Source organism: Lithobates pipiens, unplaced genomic scaffold (assembly GCF_037356315.1).
Source record: "Lithobates pipiens isolate NorthernLeopardFrog02 unplaced genomic scaffold, aLitPip1_a1.2 Scaffold_55, whole genome shotgun sequence".
Taxonomy (NCBI): Eukaryota; Metazoa; Chordata; class Amphibia; order Anura; family Ranidae; genus Lithobates; species Lithobates pipiens.
Genome location: NW_027507877.1, coordinates 3,563,524 through 3,577,564, shown reverse-complemented (window position 1 = coordinate 3,577,564; position 14,041 = coordinate 3,563,524). Strand labels below are relative to the sequence as shown.

Genomic DNA, 14,041 nt, shown 5'->3' with positions numbered 1-14,041 from the left:
CCTACCATCTCTCTGTCCCTGATCCATCCCACCATCCTTCTGTCCCTGATCCATTCCACCCATCCATCCCTCTGTCCACGATCCATCCCACCCATCCATCCCTCTGTCTCTGATTCATCCCACCCACCATCTCTCTGTCCCTGATTCATCCCACCCACCATCTCTCTGTCCCTGATTCATCCCACCCACCAGCTCTCTGTCCCTGATCCCTGATTCATCCCACCCACCAGTTCTCTGTCCCTGATCCGTCCCACCCACCCACCATCTCTCTGTCCCTGATCCATCCCACATTCCTTCTGTCCCTGATCCATCCCCCCCACCATCTCTCTGTCCCTGATCCATCCCACCATCCTTCTGTCCCTGATCCATCCCACCTACCATCTCTCTGTCCCTGGTCCATCCCACCCACCATCTCTCTGTCCCTGATTCATCCCACCCACCAGTTCTCTGTCCCTGATCCATCCCACCCACCCACCATCTCTCTGTCCCTGATCCATCCCACATTCCTTCTGTCCCTGATCCATCCCACCCACCATCTCTCTGTCCCTGATCCATCCCACCATCCTTCTGTCCCTGATCCATCCCACCAACCATGTCCCTGATCCATCTCACCCACCATCTCTCTGTCCCTGATCCATCCCACCATCCTTCTGTCCCTGATCCATTCCACCCATCCATCCCTCTGTCCACGATCCATCCCACCCATCCATCCCTCTGTCTCTGATTCATCCCACCCACCATCTCTCTGTCCCTGATTCATCCCACCCACCATCTCTCTGTTCCTGATTCATCCCACCCACCAGCTCTCTGTCACTGATTCATCCCACCCACCAGCTCTCTGTCCCTGATCCCTGATTCATCCCACCCACCAGTTCTCTGTCCCTGATCCATCCCACCCACCCACCATCTCTCTGTCCCTGATCCATCCCACATTCCTTCTGTCCCTGATCCATCCCCCCCACCATCTCTCTGTCCCTGATCCATCCCACCATCCTTCTGTCCCTGATCCATCCCACCTACCATCTCTCTGTCCCTGGTCCATCCCACCCACCATCTCTCTGTCCCTGATTCATCCCACCCACCAGCTCTCTGTCCCTGATTCATCCCACCCACCAGTTCTCTGTCCCTGATCCATCCCACCCACCCACCATCTCTCTGTCCCTGATCCATCCCACATTCCTTCTGTCCCTGATCCATCCCACCCACCATCTGTCTGTCCCTGATCCATCCCACCATCCTTCTGTCCCTGATCCATCCCACCAACCATGTCCCTGATCCATCTCACCCACCATCTCTCTGTCCCTGATCCATCCCACCATCCTTCTGTCCCTGATCCATTCCACCCATCCATCCCTCTGTCCACGATCCATCCCACCCATCCATCCCTCTGTCTCTGATTCATCCCACCCACCATCTCTCTGTCCCTGATTCATCCCACCCACCATCTCTCTGTTCCTGATTCATCCCACCCACCAGCTCTCTGTCACTGATTCATCCCACCCACCAGTTCTCTGTCCCTGATCCATCCCACCCACCCACCATCTCTCTGTCCCTGATCCATCCCACATTCCTTCTGTCCCTGATCCATCCCCCCCACCATCTCTCTGTCCCTGATCCATCCCACCATCCTTCTGTCCCTGATCCATCCCACCTACCATCTCTCTGTCCCTGGTCCATCCCACCCACCATCTCTCTGTCCCTGATCCATCCCACCAACCATCTCTCTGTCCCTGATCCATCCCACCAACCATCTCTCTGTCCCTGGTCCATCCCACCAACCATCTCTCTGTCCCTGGCCCATCCACCAACCATATCTCTGTCCCTGATCCATCCCACCAACCATCTCTCTGTCCCTGATCCATCCCACCATCCTTCTGTCCCTGATCCATCCCACCTACCATCTCTCTGTCCCTGGTCCATCCCACCCACCATCTCTTTGTCCCTGATCCATCCCACCAACCATATCTCTGTCTCTGATCCATTCCACCCAACATCTCTCTGTCCCTGATCCATCCCACCATCCTTCTGTCCCTGATCCATCCCACCCATCCATCCCTCTGTCCCCGATCCATCCCACCTATCCATCCCTCTGTCCCTGATCCATCCCACCATCCCTCTGTCCCTGATCCATCCCACCATCCCTCTGTCCCTGATCCAGCCCACCCACCCATCCCTCTGTCCCTGATCCATCCCACCATCCTTCTGTCCCTGATCCATCCACCCATCCCTCTGTCCCTGTTCCATCCCACCCACCCATACCTCTGTCCATGATCGATCCCACCCACCATCCCCCTGTCCCTGATCCATCCCACCATCCCTCTGTCCCTGATCCATCCCACCATCCTTCTGTCCCTGATCCATCCACCCATCCCTCTGTCCCTGTTCCATCCCACCCACCATACCTCTGTCCATGATCCATCCCACCCATCATCCCCCTGTCCCTGATCCATCCCACCATCCCTCTGTCCCTGATCCAGCCCACCCACCCATCCCTCTGTCCCTGATCCATCCCACCATCATTCTGTCCCTGATCCATCCACCCATCCCTCTGTCCCTGATTCATCCCACCCACCCATACCTCTGTCCATGATTGATCCCACCCACCATCTCCCTGTCCCTGATCCATCCCACCATCCCTCTGTCCCTGATTCATCCCACCCACCCATACCTCTGTCCATGATCCATCCCACCCACCATCCCCCTGTCGCTGATCCATCCCACCACACCTCTGTCCCTGATCCATCCCTCTGTCCCTGATCCCATCCCACCCACCACTGATCCAACTCCCCACCCCACCTCCATCCCTCTGTCTCTGATCATCACCATCCCTCTGATCCCACCACCAAAGGCAAACATGTAAGATATTGCATTATTGCAGTCACTAAATGTGATGACTGTATTTGTTTTATTTTATTAGGCTTTCTTGTACTTCATTGTCTACGGTGACCTCTGCCTATTGCTGTTTCCCAAGCACCTTTTTTGTGTTTCCTGTTTTTTTTTTCTGGTGAACGAGGAGTGTGGCTGGGCTGTCAGACATATTGATGTGTCATTAGAACCTGGTGTATAATGTAGAGCCTGGTATATGAAGTATAGAGCCCTGTGTATAATGTAGAGCCTGGTATATGATGTACAGAGCTCGGTGTATAATGTAAAGCCTGCTATATGATGTACAGAGCCCTGTCTATAATGTAGAGCCTGGTATATGAAGTATAGAGCCCTGTGTATAATGTAGAGCCTGGTATATGATGTACAGAGCTCGGTGTATAATGTAAAGCCTGCTATATGATGTACAGAGCCCTGTCTATAATGTAGAGCCTGGTATATGAAGTATAGAGCCCTGTGTATAATGTAGAGCCTGGTATATGATGTACAGAGCTCGGTGTATAATGTAAAGCCTGCTATATGATGTACAGAGCCCTGTCTATAATGTAGGGCCTGGTATATGAAGTATAGAGCCCTGTGTTTAATGTAGAGCCTGGTATATGATGTACAGAGCTCGGTGTATAATGTAAAGCCTGCTATATGATGTACAGAGCCCTGTCTATAATGTAGGGCCTGGTATATGAAGTATAGAGCCCTGTGTTTAATGTAGAGCCTGGTATATGATGTACAGAGCTCGGTGTATAATGTAAAGCCTGCTATATGATGTACAGAGCCCTGTCTATAATGTAGGGCCTGGTATATGAAGTATAGAGTCCTGTGTATAATGTAGAGCCTGGTATATGATGTACAGAGCTCGGTGTATAATGTAAAGCCTGCTATATGATGTACAGAGCCCTGTCTATAATGTAGGGCCTGGTATATGAAGTATAGAGCCCTCTGTATAATGTAGAGCCTGGTATATGATGTACAGAGCTCGGTGTATAATGTAAAGCCTGGTATATGATGTACAGAGCCCTGTCTATAATGTAGAGCCTGGTATATGAAGTATAGAGCCCTGTGTATAATGTAGAGCCTGGTATATGATGTACAGAGCTTGGTGTATAATGTAGAGCCTGGTATATGATGTACAGAGCTCGGTGTATAATGTAAAGCCTGCTATATGATGTACAGAGCCCTGTCTATAATGTAGAGCCTGGTATATGAAGTATAGAGCCCTGTGTATAATGTACAGCCTTGTATATGATGTACTACAGGGGACGGAGTTGGTGGATTCTATAATGGGTGGGGCTTATGAGAAATGGGATGGGTCAAAAGGGTGGGCGTGGTCTAGCGCCCCCCCATCTTAAAACTTCACCAGCTGCCACTGCTGTAGCAATTCCGACGTGCAAACTTACTAAGCATGCTCGGAAGCAATTGGACACATGCTCGGAAGCAATTGGACGCATTCTTGGTAGCATTGAACTTCATTTTCTCGGCTCGTCGTAGTGTTGTACGTCACCGCGTTCTTGACTGTCGAAAGTTCAGAGAACTTTTGCGTGACCGTGTGTATGCAAGCCAAGCTTGAGCCGAATTCTGTCTGAAAAACCACCCAAGATTTTTTGGAAATTCCGCTCGTGTGTACGAGGCATTCGTGACACTTTTTTGGGGACCAGTGACATCAATACAGTGATTAGTGCTAAAAAAAATGCACTATCACTGTACTAATGACACTGGCAGGGAAAGAGTTAACATCAGGGGCAATCAAAGGGTTAAGTGTGCTCTTAGGTGGTGCTTTTCTAACTGTGTGGGGGAGGTGCATGTGCTGGGGGAAGACAGAGATCCGTGTTCCTGCTTAGCAGAAACACAAGATTTTTTCCCCTCTGGCAGAACAGTGATCTGCCTTGTTCACATAGACCTCCGTTCTGCCTCTCATGAGAATTATCTCAGGGTGCCGGCAAACAATCAGGCCCTGCTGATTGGCTCCTGCTGTATCCAATCACAGTGGGAGCGGGTCGCCGGCAGCACCCCAAACCCAGCACACATACTAGGTACGTGAAATTGCGCAGTAGGGCCGCCCTTCCGCAGTATAGGGGTTAACCACTTAAGGACGGAACCTCTTTCTGAGATTTGGTGTTTACAAGTTAAAAACTGTTTTTTGCTAGAAAATTACTTAGAATCCCCAAACATTATATATATATTTTTTAACACCCTAAAGAATAAAATGGCGGTCACACCGTATTTGCGCAGCAGTCTTAAAAGTGCACTTTTTTTGGAAAAAAATCTATTTTGAATTTTAAAAAAAAACAGTAAAAGGTAGCCCAATTTTTTTTTTCAAAATTGACACTCTTTTTTTGTTTATAGCGCAAAAAAATAATAATGCAAAGGTGATCAAATACCACCAAAAGAAATCTCTATTTGTGGGGAAAAAAGACATGGTGGAATAGTGTCAACTTTCTGTGGGTCCTCTGTGAGTGGAATTAGACTCCTCTCTGAGGGTAGTATTGTACCCCATCCTGTGGGTCTTCTGTGGGTGGAATAGTACCCATTCCTGTGGGTTTTCTGTGGGTGGAATTAGACCACTCTCTGAGGGTAGTATTGTACCCCATCCTGTGGGTCTTCTGTGGGTGGAATAGTACCCATTCCTGTGGGTGGAATTAGTCCCCTCTCTGGGGATAGTGCACCTCTTCCTGTGAGTGGAATAGTACCTCTTCCTGTGGGTGGAATTAGCACCCTCTCTGAGAGTAGTACACCCTTACTGTGGGTGGAATAGTACCCCTTCCGGTGGGTCTTCTGTGGGTGGAATAGTACCCCTTCCTGTGGGTTTTCTGTGGGTGGAATAAGACCACTCTCTGAGGGTAGTATTGTACCCCATCCTGTGGGTCATCTGTGGGTGGAATAGTACCCTTTCCTGTGGGTGGAATATTACCACTTCCTGTGGGTCTTCTGTGAGTGGAATTAGCCCCCTCTCTGAGGGTAGTGGTGCACCCCTCCCCGTGGGTGGAATAGTACCCCTTCCTGTGTGTCTTCTGTGGTTGGAATAGTACCCCTTCCTGTGGGTCTTCTGTGGTTGGAATAGTACCCCTTCCTGTTGGTCTTCTGTGAGTGGAATAGTACCCCTTCCTGTGGGTGGAATAGTACCCCTTCCTGTGGGTCCTCTGTGAGTGGAATTAGACCACTCTCTGAGGGTAGTATTGTACCCCATCCTGTGGGTCTTCTGTGGGTGGAATAGTACCCTTTCCTGTGGGTGGAATTAACCACCTCTTTGAGGGTAGTGCACCCTTCCTGTGGGTGGAATAGTACCATTTCCTGTGGGCCTTCTGTGAGTGGAATTAGACCACTCTCTGGGGGTAGTATTGCACTCCTTTCTGTGGGTAGAATAATACACCTTCCTGTGGGTGGAATTAGATCCCTCTGTGAGGGGGTAGTATTGCACCCCTTCCTGTGGGTCTTCTGTGGGTGGAATTAGATCCCTCTCTGAGGGTAGTAGTGCACCTCTTCCTGTGGGCAGAATAGTACCCCTTCCTGTGGGTCTTCTGTGGGTGGAATAGTACCCCTTCCTGTGGGTCTTCTGTGGGTGGAATAGTACCCCTTCCTGTGGGTCTTCTGTGGGTGGAATAGTACCCCCTCCTGTAGGTCTCCTGTGGGTTTAATTAGTCTCTCAATGGTTGGAATGGCCCTTTCTGAGGGTTTGAGTAGGCCTCTCTTTCAGGGTCACCTGTAGGTGGAATTAGACCACTCTCTGAGGGTAGTATTGCACCCCTTTATGTGGGTGGAATAGTACACCTTCCTGAGGGATGAATTGGATCCCTCTCTGAGAGTAGTATTGCACCCCTTCCTGTGGGATGAATTAGATCCCTCTCTGAGGGTAGTATTGCACCCCTTTCTGTGGGTGGAATTAGATCCCTCTGTGAGGGTAGTATTGCGCCCCTTCTTGTGGGTCTTCTGTGGGTTGAATTAGTCTTTCGGTGGGTGGAATGCCCCTTTCTGAAGGTTTGAGTAGGCCCCTCTTTCAGGGTCACCTGTAAGTGGAATTAGATCCCTTTCTGAGGGTAGTATTGCACCCCTTCCTGTGGGTGGAATTAGATCCCTCTGTGGGGGTAGTATTGCACCCCTTCCTATGGGTCATCTGTGGGTTGAATTAGACTCTTGTGGGTGGAATGCCCCTTTCTGAGGGTTTGAATAACCTAAAGGGTTTTTTTTTAGTTTCTGTTTTGTTCGCGAATTGGACTTTTTTATTGTTCTTAAATGAATTGGACTTTATGTACCAAATGCGATAATCTATGCAAATGAGTAACATGATACCCTTAACAAATTGAATGTTATGAGCAAAAAAAATAAATAACTGAAAATTTTGGAAGTGCTTTTGGATAACATTCGTCCTGTCATCTCTCTGTAAATGTCCCGATTACCTGCAGTCCTCTCTTCTCTGCAGTCCTTCTAAAACACACAGACCAAAGGCTCCTTCTCAGCTCAAGAAGGCAGGGGGCGCGGGTTGGACATCGCACACTGCACAGAGCTCAGCACAGAGCTGAGTGTAATCTGAGACCTGAGTGGAGGGAATGGGCCACACGCCCCTCTATACACAGTCTTATAGAGGATTCTGTGGTCTCCAAAGCAGAGGAATGAGAGAGCAGACAGAAATCACACATAGTGCGTTGGATTGAGGTAAGTACACATTGCAAAAGGGGTATGCTTTGTATGAGTTTTATCTCAGAAGGTTTACAACCACTTCTGACAACTTCTGATGTACATAATGTACAGCTGTGCTCATAAGTTTACACACCCTGACAGAATTTATGATTTATTGGCCATTTTTCAGGTAACATGAATGATAACACAAAAAACTTTTCTTTCACTCATGGTCGGTGTTTGGCTGAAGCCATTTATTATCAATCAACTGTGTTTACTATTTTTATATCATAATGGCAACAGAAACTACCCAAATGATCAAAAGTTTACATACCCCGGTGATTTTGGCCTGATAACATGCACACAAGTTGAAACAAAGGGGGTTGAATGTCTATTAAAGGTCACCATCCTCACCCAGGGGCGGATCAAGGGTCTAATCCCGGGAGCGGCACTGCCAAAATTTGTGCGGGCAATTTGTTGGGCAATGGCTGGTGTTGACTCTTTATTTATCACGGCACTATGGTAAATCTGGTGTCAGGATGATTGAAGTGCATGGTTTCTATTATTACATTGTAATATAAAATGAAATAGTTCAACTCACCATAATGAGCTTGTCACTTGCCATTGTCGCCTGCCACCAGATGCAGCGTGTCACTTGCCATCGTCGCCTATTGTGTCCCTATTGTCCTCGAGTGAGGGCGTGCAGTGAGAGATGCTGTCATCTCTCTGTTGCCCGCGCCTGCACAGTAATGGCGGTGTTCTTGTTGAAGCAGAAATGCGGCGATGCGGGGGGGGGGGCGGATGAGAGACAGTGGTGTCTCCAGCTTTCATATTTAGTGGGAGACACATGGGGGGACAGGGACAAAAGTAGGGGGGGGGAACTATAAAATGCAATTATATATACACACACATATACAGTAAATACACAGTGAACAGCAAGGTGGAAGGTAGGACAGAATTGAAGCAGCCAGGTGGAGGGGAGGACAGGGTGGATGCAGCCAGGTGGAGGGGAGGACAGGGCTGATGCAGCCAGGTGGAGGGGAGGACAGGGTGGACGCAGCCAGGTGGAGGGGAGGACAGGGTGGACGCAGCCAGGTGGAGGGGAGGACAGGGTGGGAAGCAGCCAGGTGGAGGGGAGGACAGGGTGGGAGGCAGCCAGGTGGAGGGGAGGACAGGGTGGATGCAGGCAGGTGGAGGGGAGGACAGGGTGGACACAGCCAGGTGAAGGGGAGGACATGATGGATGCAGCCAGGTGGAGGGGGGGACAGGGTGGATGCAGCCAGGTGGAGGGGAGGACAGGGTGGATGCAGCCAGGTGGAGGGGAGGACAGGGTGGATGCAGCCAGGTGGAGGGGAGGACAGGGTGGATACAGCCAGGTGGAGGGGAGGACAGGGTGGATACAGCCAGGTGGAGGGGAGGACAGGGTGGATGCAGCCAGGTGGAGGGGGGGACAGGGTGGATGCAGCCAGGTGGAGGGGAGGACAGGGTGGATGCAGCCAGGTGGAGGGGAGGACAGGGTGGGAAGCAGCCAGGTGGTGGGGAGGACAGGGTGAATGCAGACAGGTGGAGGGGAGGACAGGGTGGATGCAGCCAGAAGTGCCCGAAATGTTCCTTTTACCAGTAATCTGGATTTACCAAGTGGCCTAAAGTCGTCTTCTTACCTCTAGTTACGGCATTAATGAATTTTTTGTACATTTCTGTAAAACAAAACATTATTTTATATTATCTTTAATTAAAGAACATGAAATACAGTTAAACAATACAGTGATAATAGACAGTATTTTATGGTGGGTGGGGGGGATTTCTGTTTTTGTTTTTCCTCCGAGGCCCTATCCATGCAGCCATTTTCACCTAAAAGACAAAGTCAATGAACTAATTTATCTTGGTTAAACAGTGTGTTATACTGCTATTTTACCACCGTTCATTTCACTACTGTATTTAACCAGTTTAACTATTGTGTAACTATGTAACCTAGGTGGGAATGCCATATCCTGCCCTTTGGGAGACCCCCATTACGTATCCCAGGATTCACAGAGCAGCCAATGGGTGGAGCCTGGGCCGGGGATGTTTTTACTTTACATACACAGGGTTTTGTTATGACGTGTGCAGTCACGGGCCGGCTAATACATGCGCCCTGCCCCTAATCTCCATCCAGGGTGCCAGACGCATGGATTTCAATGTTTTTTTAAAAACAATTTTAGAAGCACGTAATTAGAGCCTGGGGCTCTAATTGGCTTCAAAAATGGGGGGGGGGGTGGGGGGCTCGGGTGCAGAGCACTGCGCACAGAACTCCCCCAGTTGTGTGACGATAGCAAATGAATATTCGCTATTGTCTTCCCGTTTCTACTGCCGGCCAATCAGAAAGCGGTTTTAAGGCCCAATTGGCCGAGAGGACAAGCGATCGTATTGGCCGCTGAAGGAGAAAGCTGCCGAGGAGTAGAAGATGCAGGAATGAATGAATGAAATACTTGTATAGCACACAATGCGAACTGAATCGCCTCTAGCTAATCGCCAAAGCTGGCTGCGTCCTAGATAGGGTAAGTGCTGGTGGACGGAAGAGCGAGCGACACGGGATGGGAGGTTTTACTAATTAACTGACCGAACAGGGGGGTGGCGGGGGGGGGGGTTTGTTTGCCGTCCCACCAAAAAATGGAGCACTAGACAACGGAAGTGTGGCTTATTGGACCTTTTCCTTTGCAGGGCACATACTTTCACATCTGAATGATGGATTGTTGCAGGACTATGAACTTTGCCTATTAGCCCAGTCATATACCCCCTTGCCAGTACCATGGGTGGGTGCAAAACGCATTGGGGGTGTGGCCTGGATGGAGGCTGTTTTTACTTTCCATACACAGGGTTTTGTTGTGACGTGCAATAGGCTGCGCACACCTATGGTGGTGACTGGTCTTCTGGATCCTGAGAGACCTTCACCACTGGAGAGCCAATAGGAAGTGTCTATGTTACCCAGGCATCCATGTAGGCTCCCCCCCCAAAAAAGGAACCTTCCACTCTGCAGTGTAACCACAGATTTAATTGAGTAAAATGGGCAGAGAGATTTTAGTTGTATTGCTGTTATTTATTGCTGCATCAACTAGTTAGAGAGGGGTTGGTTGTATGGTTTGTTAAGCTGGGAATCCCGTTTTGTAGAGAAGCTTTAACCAGTAAATGTTGAACACCTACCATTAAAGAACAACTTCACCCAATCAGCTCCGGGTGCACTGCCCCACAATCCTGCAGAGAAATAAAGACTGCATTAGTGCTGAATACAATGAGGATCACAGGTACGGAAATCCCCGTTTGTCTACCCACCCCCTCTCACCTCTATCCTATTTATCTGGGACTAATATCTTCTTCCAGTTGTGGTTAGGGATGAGCTGATGGTTTGAAGGATCAAACATAGGCTCAGACTAAACTTTGGCTGTTCAATGGTTCCTAAGGAAGCAGAAGAAGCAGAAGATGCTGACACCTGCTGAGTCCCTAGCAACAGCACATTGCCCTGCTGAGTTCCTAGCAACGGCACATTGTTTACATGACTGGAAATCCCCAACCACATAAGCTAAGAGGCGGGACTAGAAAATATGGTCACTGTCCATATTTGAGCAATGATGTCACTGCTCTCCCACCAGAGGCTAGAACCAACTAGAACCTTCAGGACACCCTTGGTGCAAGAAACCATAAGGGCACTCCTGACTAGAGATGGCCTTGTGGTTCACCCGGTGGTCGGTTCGCGGCAAACTTTGCTCGTTCGCGTTTCGCCAAACCGGCGGACTTCTGGCGCTGTTTGCGGAGGACATATGCGTTTACATTGTGAAGAACTTTGACCCATGACACATCATGGGGTACAGGACAGCCAGTTGAGACATTTCAGCACATGGACATCCCCCCTACGTTATAAATTGACCTGATCTGACGGCCATTTTACATTCTGTCTTTTGTCAGTGTACGGAAAGGATGCTGTGTGGTGCAGGGACAGTCAGTCTAATCACTAGCTAGCTAATTAGCTATTACTACTAGGTTCACAAAAGTCCTTTTAAGGACTGGTATAGGTGTACAGTATATAGGGTTGTATTACACTTATAATATATTTTCTTTCAAATATAGAAAGTATATTATGGTGCACTGCTGTGCTGCTGAGTGCTGACCGATTCTGCTGCTGTCTTTTATCAGTGTAGGGACTGAGGGACAGTTTGGTGTTTGGAGCAGGGCAAGTCTGCAATTTACTAGCTACTAGGTCCACAAAGGTCCTTTTAAGAACTGGTATAGGTGTACTATTTGGTGTGCAGTATATAGGGGTGTAATACACGTATAAAATACTTGCACATATAGAAAGTATAGTACATTTCCACTGTGCAGCATTGTGACTGCTGAGCATTTCTGCAGCGATACTACAAAGAGTGACAAACGCAATTAGAAAAAAGTATTATAACTGGTGTGATAGACCAGTGGCCCCCAAAACTACAGATTGAAGCGGGGTGTTATATACCTTCTTCCACATATACTGCACTTCTCTAGAGACTTTTGTCACAGGGTCATTTAAAAAATGACAGGCAGAGGAAGAGGCAGGCCCTTCCGCAGGGGTGGTAGGGGTAGGGCAGGAGCAACAGGCTTGAGCCAAAGAGGCAAATTGCAGAAGGTGCGTTCGATTACGTCAAAGGACGCACCAGACTTGGTTGAGTGGCTCACTCAGACTTACTCTTCTGCACCCTCCTCATCCTCTCGATCTGCACCCACTTCTTCACTCTCTGCTGTGTGCACCCCCAAAGACACTACCACCAACACCACCACCACCACCATATACCCTCCGCTTGAGTCACAGGAAATATTTTCTGATCCATCACAAGACATTGCCGATACGCAGCCACTCTTGGCATTGGATCAGGAAGGGGAGGCAGCAACAACCGCCACTCAGCAGTCTAACGACAGTACCCAGATCAGGCCAAGGAGGAGGTTGGTCCCCGATGTTGCTGCCTACTCCGAGATCTCTACTTATAGCGGTGGGGAAAGTGACGTTGATGATGACGTGTCTAGTGATGTCACGTGGGTGCCCACAAGAGAGGAAGAGGAGGGGAGTTCAGAGGGAGATATGGACCAGCAGATAGGGAGGAGAAGCAGGCGGAACTTAGATTGCACAGGAGGGACAAACCAGACTGCTAATGTATCAGGAGCGAGTCATCGACCATGTACGGTCACATCTGGCGCTCCCAGGACGCCGGCACATGGCTCCGCAGTGTGGGCTTTTTTTAACGTGTCCGCTGCTGACAATAGTGTTGCCATCTGCAGCCTTTGCAGTCAACGCATTAGTCGCGGTAAGCCCAACACTCACCTAGGGACGACCGCCTTAAGAAGGCACATGAGCAGCCATCACCGAGCCCAGTGAGAGCAACGGAACCCACAAAGCCACACTAGGGGCTCTCACTGTCCAGCCTCGTCTTCTACTTCTCCTCTCTCCTCAGAATTGTCCTCCACTCCACCTTCCATCATGCCGTCCTCACGTATTTCTGGAAAAAGGCTTCCGTGGGCCAAATGTTTGAGCGTAAAAAATGATGACGCCGGATAACCCTCTTGCCCAACGGTTGACGGCTGGCTTGTCAGAACTGTTAGCCGTCCACTACTGCCATATAAATTGGTGGACTCTGAGGCCTTTCGAAAATTTGTGGCCATTGGAACACCACAATGGAAGGTCCCAGGAAGGAAGTATTTCTCACAGAAGGGCATCCCAGAGCTATATGGCCATGTTCAGCGGCAAGTGAATGTATCTCTGGCACACAGTGTCGGTGCAATGATACATCTGACCACAGACACGTGGTCTATAAAACACGGGCAGGGAAGGTATATAACTTTTACTGCCCATTGGGTGAATCTTCTGACGGCCGTCAAGCATGTAAACCGTGGCACCTGTGTAGATTTGGTTTTACCGCCACGGATTGCATGCAGGCTTGGCTCTTCTTCTCCTCCTACTCCATCCTCCCTCTCCTCCTCGGCTGACTCCTCCTTTTCTGCTGCTAGCATCTCTTCCGCTGCGCCGCCCAAGATCCCAGAACCTATTCGACATGCCAGGTGAGATGTTGCCATGCTGTGCTGCGTCTGTTGTGCTTGGAAGCCAAGAGCCACACTGGCCCGGCACTCCTTTCAGATTTGCGTTCACAGGCAGATCAGTGGCTAACACCGCTCAATTTGACAGTTGGTAAAGTGGTGTGTGACAACGGTGCCAATCTGCTTAGCGCATTGAAACAGGGCAAAATCACGCACGTGCCATGCATGGCACATGTCTTAAACTTGGTCGTGCAGTGATTCCTTGTCAAATACCCTGGGGTCCAGGACATCTTGCGGCAGGCAAGGAAAATCTCTGCCCATTTCAGAAGATCTTACACGGCCATGGCTCGCCTTGCTGACATTCAGCGGTGACACAATCTGCCGGTCAGATGTCTTATTTGCGATTACCCGACGCAATGGAACTCAACCTTCTATATGCTTGATAGGCTGCTCCAGCAGAAATGTGCAGTTAACGACTATTTGTGTAACTCTGCGGCAGAACAGGTTCTGGGGAGCT

The 14,041-nt window shown here is 49.6% G+C and overlaps 1 protein-coding gene across 1 annotated transcript in view; it reads right to left on the bottom strand.

Moving 5' to 3' along the window:
• LOC143957702 (cytosolic phospholipase A2 gamma-like) overlaps positions 1–14,041 on the bottom strand; it is a 105,946-nt gene that overhangs the window by 54,007 nt on the left and 37,898 nt on the right. Inside the window, exons 8-9 of the mRNA XM_077467394.1 lie at positions 10,672–10,722; positions 9,153–9,188 (exon numbers count right to left, since the gene is read on the bottom strand). Coding sequence (XP_077323520.1) covers positions 9,153–9,188; positions 10,672–10,722 — 87 coding nt within the window. The remainder of the gene's footprint in view (positions 1–9,152; positions 9,189–10,671; positions 10,723–14,041) is intronic.